We start from the raw sequence: 17,834 nt of genomic DNA, 5'->3' as shown, positions 1-17,834 counted from the left end.
ACAATTCCTTCTCGGAATGTAGAAGGGAGCTGCAGAGAACAGCAGCATCTCTGCTGGGTCATACTCTTACCTCAGGAAGATATACTGAAAACAGAGCCACCCACGAGTACAGTGGAGAAAGAAGTGGTGAGGGGAAGGGAAATCTGGGCACAACAGCCTTTCAGCTCTAGACCTCACTGGACTGGGAGGAGAAGATGGCAGTTCAGTGAACTGAGCTGTTCAGAATGTTCTCAGCTGAGTTAACCCTGACCAGGGGCCTCTCGCCCCCAGCCTTCTCCTTACTTAAATTTAACAGATGAATGATGTTTATCACCTCTAGAGAGTCCTGAAATGTTGTGCTACTAATGAGGAGTGACCACAACCCCACAAAATTGTCTCGTTCCGTCCTCTTGGCAAAGCATCAAAAGCAAGAGGGACAATAGTAGCCCCACTCTCCCTAGGCAAAAGACGTGAGGCAAGTGACATCTGAGAGGGGCCGGACCCACCTGGCAGAGACCACTCCCCACTTTCTTCTCTCTTCCCTACTACCTTAACCTATCACCACCCCCACCCTGCCTTACACCATCCTGAGAACTCGTTCAAATAGTCTGACACTGGTTACCAGGCATAAATAAACATGTTTGCCCTTTGGAATCATTGATCAACTTCCTCCGCTTGCACAATTCATTAGCAAGGGTTTGCAGTACATGAAAATGGCAGGAAAATCTGCCATAATTACCATTTGTCTTGTGGGATATCTCTTCAGTGCTGAATGTACAGGTTTGTTCTTTTAAATACCTATTGATTTTGATTATTTGGGGTCACGTAAAGAAGTATATTTTCATTCTATGTTTCAGCAAGGTTTGGCAGCAATGTTTAACAGTCGCTTTGCACAACTGTTGTTTTGCCAATTGTTTCTCTAGTGAATATAGTTATTTCTTTTGAGAAATTATCTCAGAATATTTAGATGTCTTTCAGATTTGACTTTACCATGTTTAAGTTTGCACTTCAAAAACGTAGAAATGTTATTGTATAAAAGCGTCAATCTGGAGAAAAAGTAGAAGCAACAGTATCCTAAGAGACATGACAGTGTGCACCTTGATTCCAAAATGAAAACTACCCGGGGAAAATGCCACTGTTTTCCAATTTTCCAGTCAGATCCAAGTTAGAGTGATATATTACTTCATATTTCTACTCTATGAATGGGACACTTGTAAGTCTGCATTGTTTCATTTTTTCAAATGGTGTTTGTTAAGTGAGAACCATGTGTCAAGCATTGTTTTAAGTGCTGGGGTAGATACACGTTAATCAGGTTAGACCCAGTCACTGTCTCACATGGGTCTCACAGTCTAAACAGGAGGGAGTAGGATTTAATCCTCACTTAAAGTTGAGGAAACTGCTTTCTCTGGAAATGCACAGTTCTGTTTAGTACCATTAACTTTTAAATAAAAAGCAGTGACATCCAACCGCAATTTTGGTCACAGGAAAGGGTCATTTTTATCTTGTGGTGAGTTATGAATCTGACTCCTGTGCCTCTGGACAGTAAAGCTCAGTATGGATTCTTGGCAGGGAGAGCAAGACTTGGTAGTCAACCAAAGAATAAGAACTTGTTTCCCAATTTGTGGTATTTTTTTTATCCTTTAAGTTCTTGCCTAGTGGAAAGAGCACAGGCTTGGGAGTCAGAGGACCTGGGTTCTAATCCCACCTCCACTACTTGTCTGCTGTGTGACTTGGGCAAGTCACTTCACTACTTCATTTCTTTGTGCTTCAGTTACATCATCTGTAAAATGGGGATTAATACTGTGATTAAGACTATGTGGGGTGGGGACTGTGTCTGACACAATTACCTTGTATCTACCCCAAAGCTTAGTACAGTGCCTGGCACTAGTAAACACTTAACAAAGCCCACAATTATTATTATTATTTGCAGGGATGGTGTCTAAGGGGAAAAGGATCATATTGTGGAAAAAAAACAACTTTAAAAGGTGGTAAATAATTCCAGGGACCAAATTTATCTGCAAATAATCCTTGTGGGCAGGGAACAGGTTTACCGACTCTATTATATTGCACTCTCCCAAGTGCTTAGAACAGTGTTCTATGCACACAAGTGCTCAATAAATACAATTGATTGATTGATTGATAATTCCCAAGTCAGAGCATGCAGAGTCATTCCCCAGAAAGGGACAACCCCATTATGACTGGAGGAGTCTTATCTGACAAGCACCTAGAGTTGTTTGTGTGGCATCAGAGCGTCTCTGGACTGGCATGAACATATTCCAACAACTTCTAACATCTCAGAGAACTTCTGTTTCTTGACTCAGATTGCCGTACCCAGGTTGAGAGCCTGAACTTTTTGGAGTTTACAATCCCCTAGACTGTAAGATTGTTGTGGACAGGGAATGTGTCTGTCTACTGTTAGGTTGTACTCTCTCAAGCACTTAGTACAGTGCTCTGCACAAAGTAAGCAATCAATAAATACAATTGAATGGACAGAAATTCAGTTGAATTTAAGGCATTGGATCTTGGGAGTCAAGAGCTTAAGCCAATTTCCAGATGCCACAGGAACACTCTGAACACTATGTCACATAACTTTCTAGGAATGAAGAGTCATTATATTTAAGACAAAGGACCTAAGGGTATTTTTTGAGTTTCAGTCAATCACAGAGAAGGTATCACTGCCACTGAAATTTAACTGGGTGTCCTGACTGTGAAGTTGCTTAGGCAAGTGCATCCTCAAATATGAGAAAGGCAGTACATCACCTCAAAAGAACACCTGCAACTTGGTATTTTCTATTAGTAATTTTGCCTCTCTGGGCCCTTCCTCCAGCAACAACAGAGTCACCTGCCCCTGGATTGCTATGACTGCCCAGACAAAAAAAAAATGAAAGTAAAATTGGGGAGCTCAAATTCAGTATGTGTGATTAAATGGAGTGGTTGTTATTGACAATCAAGTTTTTCCTGGGATAAATCTAAGGCTCGTATGATGACGCATTTCTTTTCTGGGACCACTGAGTATTTCTCTTTAAATTGTAGTTTTTATTAATCGTGAACGTGCCGCCAAAGTCCTTCATCGGATACGGAGGTATAATTCGGGTAAACTCGAAGAGTTTGTTCAAGGAAACCTAGAGAGAGAGTGTATCGAAGAAAAATGCAGCTTTGAGGAAGCACGAGAAGTTTTTGAAAACACAGAGAAAACTGTGAGCATTTCAACAATCTTTCTCATTTGGGTGGGGAAGGGGGATCTGCAGAAAGGACTGCATAGCCAAGAAACTGCTATTTGAACTTCTGAAACACAATTTGTACATTATGTTGTATGTGGGCAACCTGTGCTATACCACACAGTTCTTGAAAGGGAACAAGCAATTTACATATTTTAAAATGTAACTTAATTTTTATCACTTTTTCATTATAGACAGAATTTTGGAAGCAGTATCTTGGTAAGTAATTCATTTCATCTTCTAAAAAATATATAAGACACTAATGAGGTAATCTTTGGATACATAGCTTAAAAATTGGGTCCATCAAAGAGAATATGACAGTGTTTGGTCCTGTAATTATTGGTCCAGGAAAACTATTATCTTTGAAAAACAGCTCATATTTATCTTCAGTAAATATGCCTAGTGGAAAGAGCATGGGGCTGGGAGTCTGAGGGACTGGATTCTAATCCCAACTCTGCCACTTGCCTCCTGTATGACTTGGGCAAGTCACTTAACTTCTTGGTCCCTCAGTTTCCTCATCTGTAAAATGGGGATTAAGACTGTGAGCCCCAGGTGGGACATGGACTGCGTCCAACCCGGTAATCTTGTATCTACCCCAGTGCTTAGTACAGTGCCTGGCACATAGTTAGCAAATAACAAATATCATTAAAAATAAAACACCACCAAAAAAAAGCCAAATAAAAAAACTAGGCACTTCTAAAAGTGTACAAGTTACAATATGGGATGGCCTAGAGGAAAGAGCACGGGCTTGGGAGCCAGAAACCTAGGTTTTAATCCTGCCTTTGCCACTTGTCTGCTGTGTGACCATGAGCAAGTCATTTAATTTATCTGTGCCTCAATTTCCTCATCTATAAAAGGAAGATGAGTCTCCCTAGTCTCCCTCCCCCTTAAACTGTGAACTCCATCTGGGTCAGGGGCTGTGTCCAATCTGATTATCCTATATTTACAACAGTTCTTAGGACAGTGCTTTGTACATAGTAATTATTTTTTAAAATGCCACAATCATTATTATTAGCTGCAAAAAATATGTCACCACTGTGAGCCCCCTTAAGTTTTACCTACCTAACAGAGATTCTTTTCCTATTACCTGCTTGGAACTTGTAAAAAAAAACACAAAGATTTCCCCTAGAAAAGGTCCAGCTTTCATAAGCCCCTAAACCTTTCCTGTTAAAATGTTTCAATCTTTCCATTTTTTAGTGGTCAGTACAGTATTAGCACAAATGTCCCCTGCTGCTTGTCAGATGAAATATTGCCAGTTTTATGAGTTATCTCTGCACATGTGTTGACTAGTTGACTTTGAGGTCCTAGTCCATTGTAGTTAGGTCATATTAGGAGCAGGTAATACAGGTGCCTGCCTGAGCACTGCCATTGGGTGCACTACCAGGCAGTAGAATTTGAAACCAGGGCAAATATGAAGAGGATAGCCGTGGGCCTGGGTCATTACTATCAACACCTGCATACCCCGTGCCTCTCAGCTGGAAGAACTGGTTAAGCAACAGAAGGGTATCTCAACTAGCCATCTCTGATGAGCACAACGTAAATCTCCCTGTCTCTGCCACCTGTTCCCCAGGTAAGCGATTCATATTAATTTTCCCAACATTTGAAAAGGAGTGCGGTCCAGTAGAAAGAGCACGAAACCTGGGAATCAGGGGTCCTGGGTTCTAATCGCAGCTCTGCTCCTTATCTGCTTTGTGACCTTGGTCAGGTCACTTACTTCTTTGTGTCTCAGTTTCCTCCTCTGTAAAATGAGGCTAAAATACCTGTTCTCCTTTCCTCTTAGACTGGGAGCACCTTGCGGGTTAGGAACTGTATCCAATCTACTTATATGGTATCTAAGTCAGTTATTAGTGCAGTACTTGGCACATAGTATGCTCCTTAGAAATACTATAGTTATCGCTTTTATTATTGGTTACCCCATCTACTTTCCAATCTACTAGTCTCACTTTCTCCCCCTCTTCCTCCTCCTCACCATTCATTCATTCAGTCATATTTATTGAGCACTTACTGTGTGCAGAGCACTGTGCAAAGCACTTGGGAAGTACTACCCCCCACTGCCCCTCAATTAGTGTGGGTGAGCTAGGCAGCATAGGTTGCAGGGAACTGTGTGGCAGAGAAGGGGCAAGGTGAGGAGGAAAGGTTAGGTTGGGGGTAGGGGGGAGACCCCTGTTTGAGATTTTGAGGCTTAAGTCTTCCCCAGGTGGGATGGGGGAATGTAAAGAGGTTCTGGATTTTTTCCCCCCAAATCGATGCTTAGAAGAGTGGAGCTAGGGTACAGTGAGGGGAGACAGGCAAAGGTTAACGTCAGGTGGCAGATGGTTTGAGTAAAGAAGAAAGAAACTAAAGCACTTAGAACAGTGCTTTGCACATAGTAAGCACTTAATAAATGCTATTATTATTATTATAAGGCTTTCCTGAGTGACAGCACCAGGCAGAGGAGGCTTGTGCTTGCCAATGACAGCCAATAAAGGTGCTAACAGGCAAGCCAGAAAGGGGAAGACGTGCAAGTTATGTCTTCACTAGCTTCCAGCCCCTCCTTCCAACATGACCCTTCCATCAGAGCAGTGAATAGAATTGAAGGGTGGAGAGAACCCCACAATGCCCATTGAATGCTCAAGGATGGCAGGTTTGGTAGGGACACCAAATGAATGAGAGAGGCTGAAGATATACCCATCCCATGGCTTCACTGGGAATAGCACTGGACTGAACTGCAGGAATATCTCCATCAGTTTTGTGCCAAGCATTTTATATAACAAAGTTGAAGCCTCTACTCTCATAGAAGTTTCCAACTAATAGTGGCTTATTTCCTCGGTGGTATTCTAGAGTCTAAAAATGCTCCCTGGAGGAAGATTGGGCCTCTTGCCTTTGACTCTGTGGGCTTCTCCTTACCCCAAAGTACCTACAAGTGGGCACCCAGAGAAGTTGCAATTGTACAATAAAATGAAACTAGTTTGAAAGATACGTTTCAGCAAATGTGCTGTTTTGTATCTGGCTAAAAGCCCAGACCCTCTCCATGAAACATCTTAAATAATTCAGAATTGTTAATGTAAGTACAAAATGCAAATGTAGCTGATCCTTCTGGCCAATTCTGAGAGTCAGGGAAGATGAATCTGAAAAAAATTTTTCTCCCATATAGCTGAGACAAATTATTCCTACAAAGACATGCTGCCATTAAACAAGTGGATGGAATGTATTTATATTTGTGGCAAACAGACTTCCTTGGGAAAAGGCCATTTTTGTGGAAGGGGGATTAGATTTCAAGGCTGCTAAAGGACAGACAAACAAACAGGCAAGAGTTTGCTGTTGAACTACTGTTTGGGAATTGTGCCTACCAATGCTATTGTACTGTACCCTCCCAAGTACAGTGGTCTGCTATAATAAGCATTCTCGTCATCAACAGTGTTTATGGAGAACGTACTATGTGCAAAGCACTGTACAAAGCACTTGGGAGAATACAACAGAGTTGGCAGTTACATTCCCTGCCTTCAACGAGTTTACAATCCAGGGGACAATTAATATCACTGATTGAATGAAGCAAGTATCAGGAGGAAAAGCTAGATGTGCCTCTAGAGCTGATTAGAAAAGACAAGGCCATGATTGTGGAATTGTACAGTCCTTCTATTCACCTCCTACCCGGGATAAAGAACAGGACACGTAAGAATTATTTGGTGAGATTAATTCCCAGTTCAGAATCTGGACCAAGTTGAGATGCTTCATTCCTCGTTTTGGTGAAAAGCCAAATGAATTTCCTTCTTTCACTGTGAATGACACTCCAGTTTCATATAGACCAACAGAGATCGACATGGTTTTTTTAAATCTAAAACTCTATGCTTGGCAGGGTGAAATGTGCTCCATGGTGGAATAAGCTATGCTTCACTCAAACCTAATTTATATTTAAAATCTGGGAGCAAAATTTGAAATTACAAAAAAAATGAGAGAAGAGAAGCAGTGTGGCCTAGTGGAGACAGCATGGGCCTGTGAGTTAGAAGGACCAGGGTTCTAAGCCTGGCTCCACCATTTATTTGCTGTGTGAACTTGGTCAAGTCTTTTAACTTCTCAGTGCCTCAGTTACCTCATCTGTAAAATGGGGAAGAAAAGGGTGAGCCCCATGTGGGACATGGACTGTATCCAGATGGATTAGTTTGTATCTATCCCAGTGCTTAGTACAGTGCCTGGAATATACAGGCGCTTAACAAATACCATTTTAAAAGAGAGAGAGAGAGAAACTACTTGAGGCCAGGATATCAACTGTTTTGTACTCTCCCTTAAGCCCAATTCTCTGCCATAATAGATACCTCAATAAATGCCAATCATTGATTGGACACATGAAGAAACAAGGACATCTTTTTTCCAATTCATCTTAAACCGTAACATATTTATAACGCTTTTCTATGGCATGCAATTGTTTTTTTCTTTTCTTATGGCAGCATTTCCTTTCCCACATTGACCGAAAAAATCTTTTCCTGCTCCTTAGAGCTTTTTCAACTTTAATTTTCTCAGTTTTTCCATCTGTCCCTATGTGAATATTTTTATTTCTTATTGTCATGTTATCATTTCCTCTTTTGCCTTTCATCTCCCCAAAATCCTGAGGCATGCTAATCTTGCTCCTCCTATTTTTCTTCCTCTTCCTCCTCCATCTCTCGCCTCCCCCTCCTCCATCTCTCGCCTCCCCCTCCTCCATCTCTCGCCTCCCCCTCCTTGGGTGTTCTGCTCCTTCCCTGAAGCTCTTTGTAGTACTGGCTGAGGAGGAACTCTGTGTGAGGAAAGGCTAGGTTTTCAAATGGTTCCTTCTGGTTCCTATCTTTCCTCTTTCCACATTCCTTTTACCTTTCTTGCCTAGACTTGCTTGGGAGGGCATTGAATTTCAAGTAGCCTAATTGTCAGTGGAGAAGTTCCCAGAAATATAAAGAGACTGGGACATTTGTATCCTATGAAACATTTTTTTTCAGTTCCTAGACCAGTGGTTGACACACTACATCTCCAGTAAATACTTTATTTATTCTTTCCAACTTTTTAAAAGCTTGTTTTCATTTGATAGTCAAATAGACCATTATCAGTAACTTATGGACACATTCTTTTTTGATCTGGCTCACAGATGGAAACCAGTGTGATTCCAATCCATGTTTAAATGGAGGCCAATGCAAGGATGACATTAATGCCTATGAATGCTGGTGTCTACCAGGATTTGAAGGAAAAAACTGTGAATTGGGTATGTACTAATAAAATATTTATGATTTAAAGTTTTTCTACTAAAGTGAATGAAAATCTTCTGAAAAAAAGTATATAATTCTTTTACAATGTACATTTCCAAATGTTCAAGCCCAGCCATTGCTTTTACAATTATGTTTTCATATATGATTTATAAAGACTAATTATGTACCTAAATCTTGCCTACACAAACTTGACTCTTGAATTGAGACCCCTTGGGATTTTTCTTCACAGAAGAGATGCTTTTTCACACAAATACTTTGCACATCATCCACAAAATTTTACATCATTTCTGAACGTGGCTCTTTGTCATCATTTAATCAATGACTTTGCTCTATAATGTGAACCTGTAGTTAGTTATATCATTTCAGGCATTCTTGTTACAAAATGGTAGTTTTTGAAACTCTTTAGAGTATCAAAAACTGCTTTGGGATAGCCATCAATCAATCAATCGTATTTATTGAGCACTTACTGTGTGCAGAGCACTGTACTAAGTGCTTGGGAAGTACAAGTTGGCAACATATAGAGATGGTCCCTACCCAACAGTGGGATTACAGTCTAGAAGGGGGAGACAGAGAACAAAACAAAACATATTAACAAAATAAAATAAATAGAATAGATATGTACAAGTAAAATAAATAAATAAATAGAGTAATAAATACATACAAACATATATACATATATACAGGTGCTGTGGGGAAGCGAAGGAGGTAAGGCGGCAGGGATGGAGAGGGGGAATGGGGGAGAGGAAGGAGGGGGCTCAGTGGTTTCAGTTTCAGTGAAACTCATCGTTTCAGTGGTCTGAAAACAATTCAAATAGCTGGTTTCGGCCACATCGGATGAAATTCAAAAATGGTGTGGAAAACAAAAAGAGCTTGTTCCAAGCAATCAGCACTGTCTGACACTCTGACTTGTTCTGTAGTTCACTAGATATCAGCTTGCAAGAGTTAAAAGTTTAGTTAGCAGAAAACAATCATAGCATATTTGCCATTGACTCTTGGAGCTGAGGGACCCTTTGATTCTGCTTGTAATATGTTTTTGAAACAAACATTCCTTCAGGGCTGCACTGGGCCAGAACCTGGCATGAATGCCTGTTTGTTTTTCTCCAACGAAGGAAGTCCTTGGACTTATGACACTGTTTGTCCCTGAAAAGTGAGCCATAAGTTGAATACATCTTGAAACCAATTTTCTCATCAGAACAATGTTATAAAAGGCAGTGAATTTCTGAACCAACCTGCCTCCCCTGTCCTTCCCCATCTCCCTGTACTTCCATGCCCTGCTCTGTGTTCTATTTCTGCTCTTTTTTTGTGAGAGTGTGAGAGATGGCCTCTTCTGGAACTGGGTGGGATAGGGGAAAGGCAGGTGGTGGTGGTGGTAGTGACAGATCAGAAGTGGTCAGCAAGGAAAAAAGTCCAAGGTGATAACCCACTTGGGACCCTATCCTTCTCCATCTCCTGTCATCCCCAGCCCCAGAGAACAGGGACCGAGAGGCTTTGGAGGGGACAGGACTGCCAAATACAATATAGTGCAATATAAAATAACAGAAGCTAAACAGGCAATGGAAAGGTGGGGGATGAGTATGGAGATGGGGGATGGGGCAGGGGGGATGCGGGGGTGGGGGGAGGGAGTGGGAGGGGGAGAACAGAGCATCATGGACCAGCACTGGGGAAGGCTGGATGAGGGATGTTACTTACAGCTTTGTAAGGGATGGTAAAGTCAAAGCCAACATGCTGCAAACCTGAAATAGCGCATAAATTTAGAAAGTTGGAGTGCCTTTCATCATAGCTCAGAAAGTCATAAGTCAAGGTCTTCCAGTAAAATTTCATTTCTCTCCTGAAGGATTCTAATTAAGACACGGGCAAGAGCTACATGTTTATAATCCACTGATAAAGTGTGGATGCTATGCAATTGAAAGGAACACTTTGCTAATAGAAGATTGGTTTTTTACTTTGATTTTAATTATGGCAGGCAAAAATAATTTCTCTACAAAATATCTCCCAACTGCCACTTCAGCCCTACTTCTCTACGTAAGCACTTAAATACTCTATTATTGCCACCCATAAAAAGTATCTGTCTCCCTTACTAGACTGTAAACCCCATGAGGGCAGGGATCAATACACACTATTTTTTCTTGTACTCTCCCAAGGGCTCAGTACAGTACTCTGAACACACTAGGAACCCAGCAAATGCTATTGATTGATGAGGAAAAATATTCAGAGTGCATTCATTCAAAAGTGCAGACTTTTGGAAGAGGGAATGGAGAACACAAATAGCAGTGGAAGTACAAAATTAGAAGCCACATTAAAAGAATAAAATCAAAGTGAATGCAGGCACTTTGTTCCAGCAGGAGGAAACAGGCACCCAGTAGACATTATCTCATCTAGGTCACTGCTTCAGAGGAGTTGGGTAACAATGAAACAAGGAAAGTTTTTATATGGAAACTGACGAAACTGACACCCAATATCTATCAGGTTTTAAGCCTAGAACACATGACATTTGAAAGACAACTCAGTTTATCAATGCCAGACTTGTCGGACTTATTTTGTCCAGCCTGCCTTCTTTCAGGATTTGACCAAGACCCTCACTGGCAGAACATCCTATCCTGGTATTGCTTGCTTTGGAGCCCACCTCTCTGTGGAATGTCAGTTAGTGTAAGAAGATAGCCAAGGATGGCTTTGTCTGGGGAAGGGCTTTCATTTTTAAAATTCTCTTTATATCTATTAACTTTATTTTATAACACAATAGAATGCTGTAATTCTTGAAATACACAATGTTCCCTAGGCCTTTATACACCCCGGATGCTTTGCACTTGTGTCAAAAGAGGTTAAGTTGTGTCCTCCTTGGGTCTACGTAAGACAGGGGAGGCATCCCTAGTGGCCTCCGCAGTCTCCCCAAAAGTGGCTCTTGGTTTTCCAGTCTCGAGTTGCCTATTCTTACAGTGCTGGTTATCAATAAATACCATATTTATCAATAAATGGTATTTATTGAGGGCTTACTGTGTGCAGAGCACTGAACCATGTGCTTGGGAGAAAGCAATACATCAGAGTTGGTAGATGTGCTTCCTACCCACCATGAGGTAACAGTCTATAGGATAATGGGAAGACTTTAATCAATGATATTTATTAAGCACTTACTGTATTCAGAACACAGAGCTAAGCCCTTGGGTTAGTACACTAGAGACAGAAGACACATTCCCTGTCCTCAAGAAGCTTATGGAGTGCCTATGTTGATCATTCCCCCAGGATTCTTTTCTGTCAATTATCTGAATTTTGTCCTTTTACAGTCAAGTTATATGGGACAAGGAGCAAAAATAGGGTATCAATCAATGGTTTTTATTGAGCACTTTCTGTGTACAGAGCATTGTACTAAAGCTCTGAAATTTAAGAAGAGTTTTGGTGGGTTCATGCACAATAACTCCATAATGGACCTCTGGAGACAAAAATGGGGAAAGTCAGAAGATAAATCCCTAACTATAAGGATAATTGCAGGGAGGGTGACTGTTGCGCTTTTTCTTCAATTAATTAATGATTTTGAAAACTACAAGTATTATTTATTGAGCATTTACTCTGAGAAGAGTGCTGTACTAAGCACTTTCTAGATTGCAGCAAAGTAGACATGATCCCTGCCCTCAGGGAGTTTACAATTTAGCATCTTCAGACTTAAAGTCAATTCACCTGCTTAAAGCAAGGAAGCTAATAATTCCAAGGTTATAAAATCCATTGTCTTTACAGGCCAGCAATGTTTGTGCTGCTGTTGTATTTTCCCCAGTGCATAGTACAGTGTATTACACTCAGTGGGTTTCAATAAATATCATCATTACTACTTGAAGTGTCACAGTCAGTGAGAAAACAATGGTTTGTATGGACTGCTGATCTGACCTCTACTGCATTGTTTAGTTCCTTATACTTAATTGGCTAAAAAAGACCCTTAAAACTTAGAAAATGGTAGTGCTGGCTCTCTAGATGGGCAGAATTTATCTTCTTAAGAATATGTTTTCTTTCTTTTTTCAGTTTTTATCTTTTTTTTTCCCAGAGGAATCTTGTAAAATTAATAATGGAAGATGCATGCATTTTTGTGCCAAGAGCCCCGACGATCACCTGACGTGTTCCTGTGCTTCAGGATATCAACTTGGAAAAGACAACAAATCTTGTGAACCAGCAGGTCATATCTATTCTATTCATACCAGTCATCTAGAAAAAATTCCCAGAAGCTATTTTAAACCTTAGAAATGTTTATCAGCTCTTTCCCGCCTATTACACTGCCCTCCTCTACTGAGTGTTTCTAAATGGCTAGGGACACTCAATGAAAGTCAAAGTCTCATTGTGTGATTTTTTTTCATTTACATTATTTGAATATAAATAATTGATTGAGATGGGTCATAGGATTCTAGGAGCATATTAATATGGGAAAATATCTGGAGAACCTTCCATGATCATCTGTACTACACCACAGGAAATACTTCCGATTGTGTAGGGAAAATGCACATAAACGCTTTTAATAGATTTTTAGCAAGAAATGGTTTTCTTTAAATATGCCCCTTCTTTACTTTTCCAAAGTTTGACATTTTATTTGGTCACTAGATTAAGTTCCACAAAGTATTGCAACATGCTAAAAAAAAAAGTGAAACAGAGTTCAGATTGCATTAAGGGAAACTGAAGCAAAAGCCCAAAGTCAGGATTATTTCAGCTGAAATTGAAGTAAAATGCTACTAAACCTGGGGTTCAGCTTTCCTACCCTTCTTGCCATGGACCAAATTCCCTTGAGATTAAAAATTATAGTACGTCTTTAGTGTTGATTATCTGCTGAGCACTGGGGAAAATACAAAATAATCAGAAGAGATACTGGGGTCACAATCAAAGAAGGAAGGCAGCAGACATTTTATCCCCATTTACAGATGAGAAAATGGAGCTCAGAGAGGTTAAATGATTTGCCCAAGGTAACACAGCAGGCCAGTGACAGATCAGGATCTACAACATGGATCTTCTTAGACCTCATCCTGTGATCACCCCACTAGGTTACACTGCCTCCCTTAGTAGACCACTTATAATAATAATGGTACTTGTTAAGCGCTTACTATGTGCAAAGCACTGTTCGAAGTGCTGGGGGGATACAAGGTGATCAGGTTGTCCCACGTGGGGAATAATAATGGTATTTATTAAGCACTTACTATGTGCAAAGCACTGTTCTAAGCACTGGGGAATTTACAAGATGCTCAGGTTGTCCCACGGGGGGCTCACAGTCTTAATCCCCATTTTACATATGGGGTAACTGAGGTACAGAGGCACAGAGAACTGAGGCACAGAGAAGTTAAGTGACTTGCCCAAAGTCACACAGCTGACAATTGGCAGAGCTGGGATTTGAACCCATGACCTCTGACTTCAAAGCCCGTGCTCTTTTTCACTGAGCCATGCTGCTGCACTAAAATTCAGTAGAAATTCTGAATCTTTAGGTCAGAAAAACCAAGCCTCCAACATAGGCTGTAACTTTCATTTGCAAATTCTTAAAATAAAAAGGTGAATCTGAGAGATTCTCCAAGTTTTAATGTCTCTGTCTTCCTTGAGTTTAAATATTTATACTTTAGAGAGTACATCAAGCAAAAAGCTTTCAGTCCTTAAATACAATTTCCCCCTCTTTTCTATTCTTGTTTGTGGACCAAGTACTTACACCTAAATATATGGAATCTAATTTCATGACTTCTCACCATCTAACACTTTGGCACAGCCCATTTCTAAAGGAATGCCTGCTACAATAACTGTGGCAGCAAGAGAAGTGGGACATTTGGCACATCCATTCATTCAATTGTAGTTATTGAGCGCTATAGTAATAGTATTTGCATATAGTAATATACAAAGCACTGTACTGAGCGCATGAGCGAGTACAATATAACAGACATATCCCTGCCCTCAATGAGCTCACAGTCTAGAGGGGGAGACAAATATTAATATAAATACAGAAATAAATAAACAAATTACAGATATATACATACGTGAAGCACCGTGGCTCAGTGGAAAAAGCCCGGGCTTTGGAGTCAGAGGTCATGGGTTCAAATACCGGCTCCACCACTTGTCAACTGTGTGACTTTGGGCAAGTCACTTAACTTCTCTGGGCCTCACTTCCCTCATCTGTAAAATGGGGATGAAGACTGTGAGCCCCACGTGGGACAACCTGATCACCTTGTAAATTCCCCAGCGCTTAGAACAGTGCTCTGCACATAGTAAGCGCTTAATAAATGCCATTATTATTATTATTTGTCCAGAAACGTTCTGGGCATATTACTCCCCTCCTCAAAAATCTCCAGTGGCTACCAATCAATCTGCGCATCAGGCAGAAACTCCTCATCCTCAGCTTCAAGGCTCTCCATCACCTCGCCCCCTCCTACCTCACCTCCCTTCTCTCCTTCTACAGCCCACCCCGCACCCTCCACTCCTCTGCTGCTAATCTCCTCACCGTACCTCGTTCTTGCCTGTTCCGCCATCAACCCCCGGCCCACGTCATCCCCCGGGCCTGGAATGCCCTCCCTCCGCCCATCCGCCAAGCTAGCTCTCTTCCTCCCTTCAAGGCCCTACTGAGAGCTCACCTCCTCCAGGAGGCCTTCCCAGACTGAGCACCTTCCTTCCTCTCCCCCTCGACCCCCTCTCCATCCCCCCATCTTACCTACTTCCCTTCCCCACAGCACCTGTATATATGTATATATGTTTGTACATATTTATTACTCTATTTATTTATTTTACTTGTACATATCTATCCTATTTATTTTATTTTGTTAGTATGTTTGGTTTTGTTCTCTGTCTCCCCCTTTTAGACTGTGAGCCCACTGTTGGGTAGGGACTGTCTCTATATGTTGCCAATTTGTACTTCCCAAGCGCTTAGTACAGTGCTCTGCACATAGTTAGTGCTCAATAAATACGATTGATGATGATGATGATGTGCTGTGGGGATGGGATGCACACGTGTAGTTTAGAAATCCAGGTACTTTTTATCAGTACAAATAGTCATTTTGGGGTCTGAATTATAGCAAATGGACTTCTCCATTCTTTTTGTCATGTATCTGTCGAAGATCCAGTGCCACTAGGGCCTATCGCAGTTAGTGACCCTGTCACGGGTCACTTGGTCCCCACAGTGATGGGCCAACAATCCATGGTGTAAGAGATATATTGTCATTCGAGACCCCCTCCCCTGATGTCATTTGGGACTCAGGATCTTGCTGGAGAACTATCTTTTGAAAAGTGGACTTTATAAAAATCTTGTCAGAACTTCTCATTCTGCAATAGACCTTTAGCAACAATGAAAACTATTACAGAAGAGAATAGGGGAAATATTGTTTAAATAATCAGGGAGTTGTAATTCTGATTTTAAGGTGTACTGCGCCCTCTTGAGACTTTACCAATGAGGTAAGCCAAAAGAGGCTGAGGCTCTGAACTATAATTTTGGGTAAGCTCAATCGGCTGCAAATATTTGCACTACCTGGTCACCTGGCAAAGCCCAACTGGGAACTCAGCTGGAACTCACTGTTCTAACTCTAAGTGAAGAAGTGTGGGAACAGGGGTCTGGGAGTCAGAGGACCTGGGTTCTAATCCCTGCCAAGCCACTTGTCTGCTGTGTGACTTGGGACAAGTCACTCCACTTCTCTGAGCTTCAGTTTCCTCCTCTGTAAAATGGACATTAAATCCTCCTCTCTCCAACTAAGACTGTGAGCCCCATGTTGGACAGGGACTATGTCCAACCTGATTTGTCCTGTACCTACCCCAGTGCTTAGTACAGTGCCTAGCACATAGTAAGCGCTTAACAAGTACTATTGGGTAGGGATTGTCTCTATATGTTGCCAACTTGTACTTCCCAAGTGCTTAGTACAGTGCTCTGCACACAGTAAGTGCTCAATAAATACGATTGATTGATTGATATTAAAAAAACTCAAATGAGGTTGACACTTGCCAAGAACCTCTTATCTCCAGAGACATGGCCTGTGAGTCAATGCTGAAATGAGCATTGTGTGATGTGACCTTATCTTAACATAAAGAATACTAAATGATGCACTAAAGGCCTAGTGTGTGCCAAGCACTGGAGTAGATACAAGATAATCAGATCAGATCAGACAATCCTACATAAGCTCCCAATCTAAACAGGAGGGAGAATGGGTATTGAATCTCCATTTTATTGATGAGGAAACTGAAGCCCAGAGAAGTTGGGATTTGCCCAGGTAGCACAGCAGGCCAGTGGGAGAGCCTGGATTAGAACCCAGGTCCTCTGACTCCCAGGCCCACCCTTTTTCTGGTAGGCCATGCTGCTTCTCATCACTGACCCTCTCCAAAAGAGAAGTCAAAATGCCTAATAAGAGTAATGTTTTACTCTTATTATATGTTTATTTACTGTTTCCTAAATGGACAATTTTTGTAATGAATTTATGGAATTTACAGATATTTCACAAAAAATTTCAAACGTGAATTGTGTTGTTGCAGCCTACATCCATTGACTGGCCTTCAGGCTAATGTGGATAATGTAGAGGCAGATAGATATATTATATCTTACTTTATTCCTTGTAACAAATATATAAGTTTTCGATGAGTGAAGAAACACATAGTAACATTTTCTTGCTTTTAACAGTGCCATTTCCCTGTGGAAGAGCTGTGGTTCCTCTGTCTAATAAAAAGTACACACGTGGTGAAAATATTTTCTTCAACATGGACTTAAATTCTACTGAGGAGGAAGTGACTGTCGATCAAGTCTCTGTAAAGGAAGTCAATCAAACCACCCCTGTGACAGACGAAGTCACTCAGATCACACCAGTGCATAAAAAGCTTACTCGAGTTGTAGGCGGAGAAGATGCTATGAAGGGTGAAATCCCCTGGCAGGTAAGGTTCAGAGGGACAGTCGATCTTCTGCTATATTTGTAAGGTTGAATGAAAAGAATCTTAAGGTGCCTCCATCAAGCCTTATATTGCCTGTTTTCTTCTCCATTTTATTTGCCCTTAATTTTTATGCTTAATGCTGCTTCCATGATTATCGATGACTGATCTATTCAGGAAGCAGTGTTGCCTAGTGGAAAGGGCATAAGCCTGGGAGTCAGAGAACCTGGGTTCTAATCTCAGCTCGGCCACTTGTGGCAAGACAAAACTTCTCTGTGCTTCAGTTTCCTCTTCTGTAAAATGGGGATTAAATCTTACTCCTACTTGGACTGTGAGCCTTATGTGGGACAGTGACTATGTCTAACCTGATTACCTTATATCAAGAGAAGCAGCGTGGCTCAGTGGAAAGAGCATGGGCTTTGAAGTCAGAGGTCATGGGTTCAAATCCCAGCTCCACCACTTGTTAGCTGTGTGACTTTGGGCAAGTTACTTCACTTCTCTGTGCCTCAGTTCCCTCATCTGGAAAATGGGGATTAAGACTGCAAGCCCCATGTGGGACAACCTGATCACCTTGTAACCTTCCCAGCGT

At 41.3% G+C, this 17,834-nt stretch overlaps 1 protein-coding gene across 1 annotated transcript in view; it reads left to right on the top strand.

The window, feature by feature from the left end:
* The first annotated feature begins 657 nt into the window (after window positions 1-657).
* F9 (coagulation factor IX) overlaps window positions 658-17,834 on the top strand; it is a 36,984-nt gene continuing 19,807 nt past the window's right edge. Inside the window, exons 1-6 of the mRNA XM_038748467.1 lie at window positions 658-759; window positions 3,013-3,176; window positions 3,392-3,416; window positions 8,290-8,403; window positions 12,435-12,563; window positions 17,004-17,251. Coding sequence (XP_038604395.1) covers window positions 687-759; window positions 3,013-3,176; window positions 3,392-3,416; window positions 8,290-8,403; window positions 12,435-12,563; window positions 17,004-17,251 — 753 coding nt within the window. The 5' untranslated portion in view covers window positions 658-686. The remainder of the gene's footprint in view (window positions 760-3,012; window positions 3,177-3,391; window positions 3,417-8,289; window positions 8,404-12,434; window positions 12,564-17,003; window positions 17,252-17,834) is intronic.

The sequence above is a fragment of the Tachyglossus aculeatus genome, chromosome 6, assembly GCF_015852505.1.
Source record: "Tachyglossus aculeatus isolate mTacAcu1 chromosome 6, mTacAcu1.pri, whole genome shotgun sequence".
Taxonomy (NCBI): domain Eukaryota; kingdom Metazoa; phylum Chordata; class Mammalia; order Monotremata; family Tachyglossidae; genus Tachyglossus; species Tachyglossus aculeatus.
Note: the sequence above shows the minus strand (reverse complement) of the source record. Positions and strands in the feature narration are given on the sequence as shown.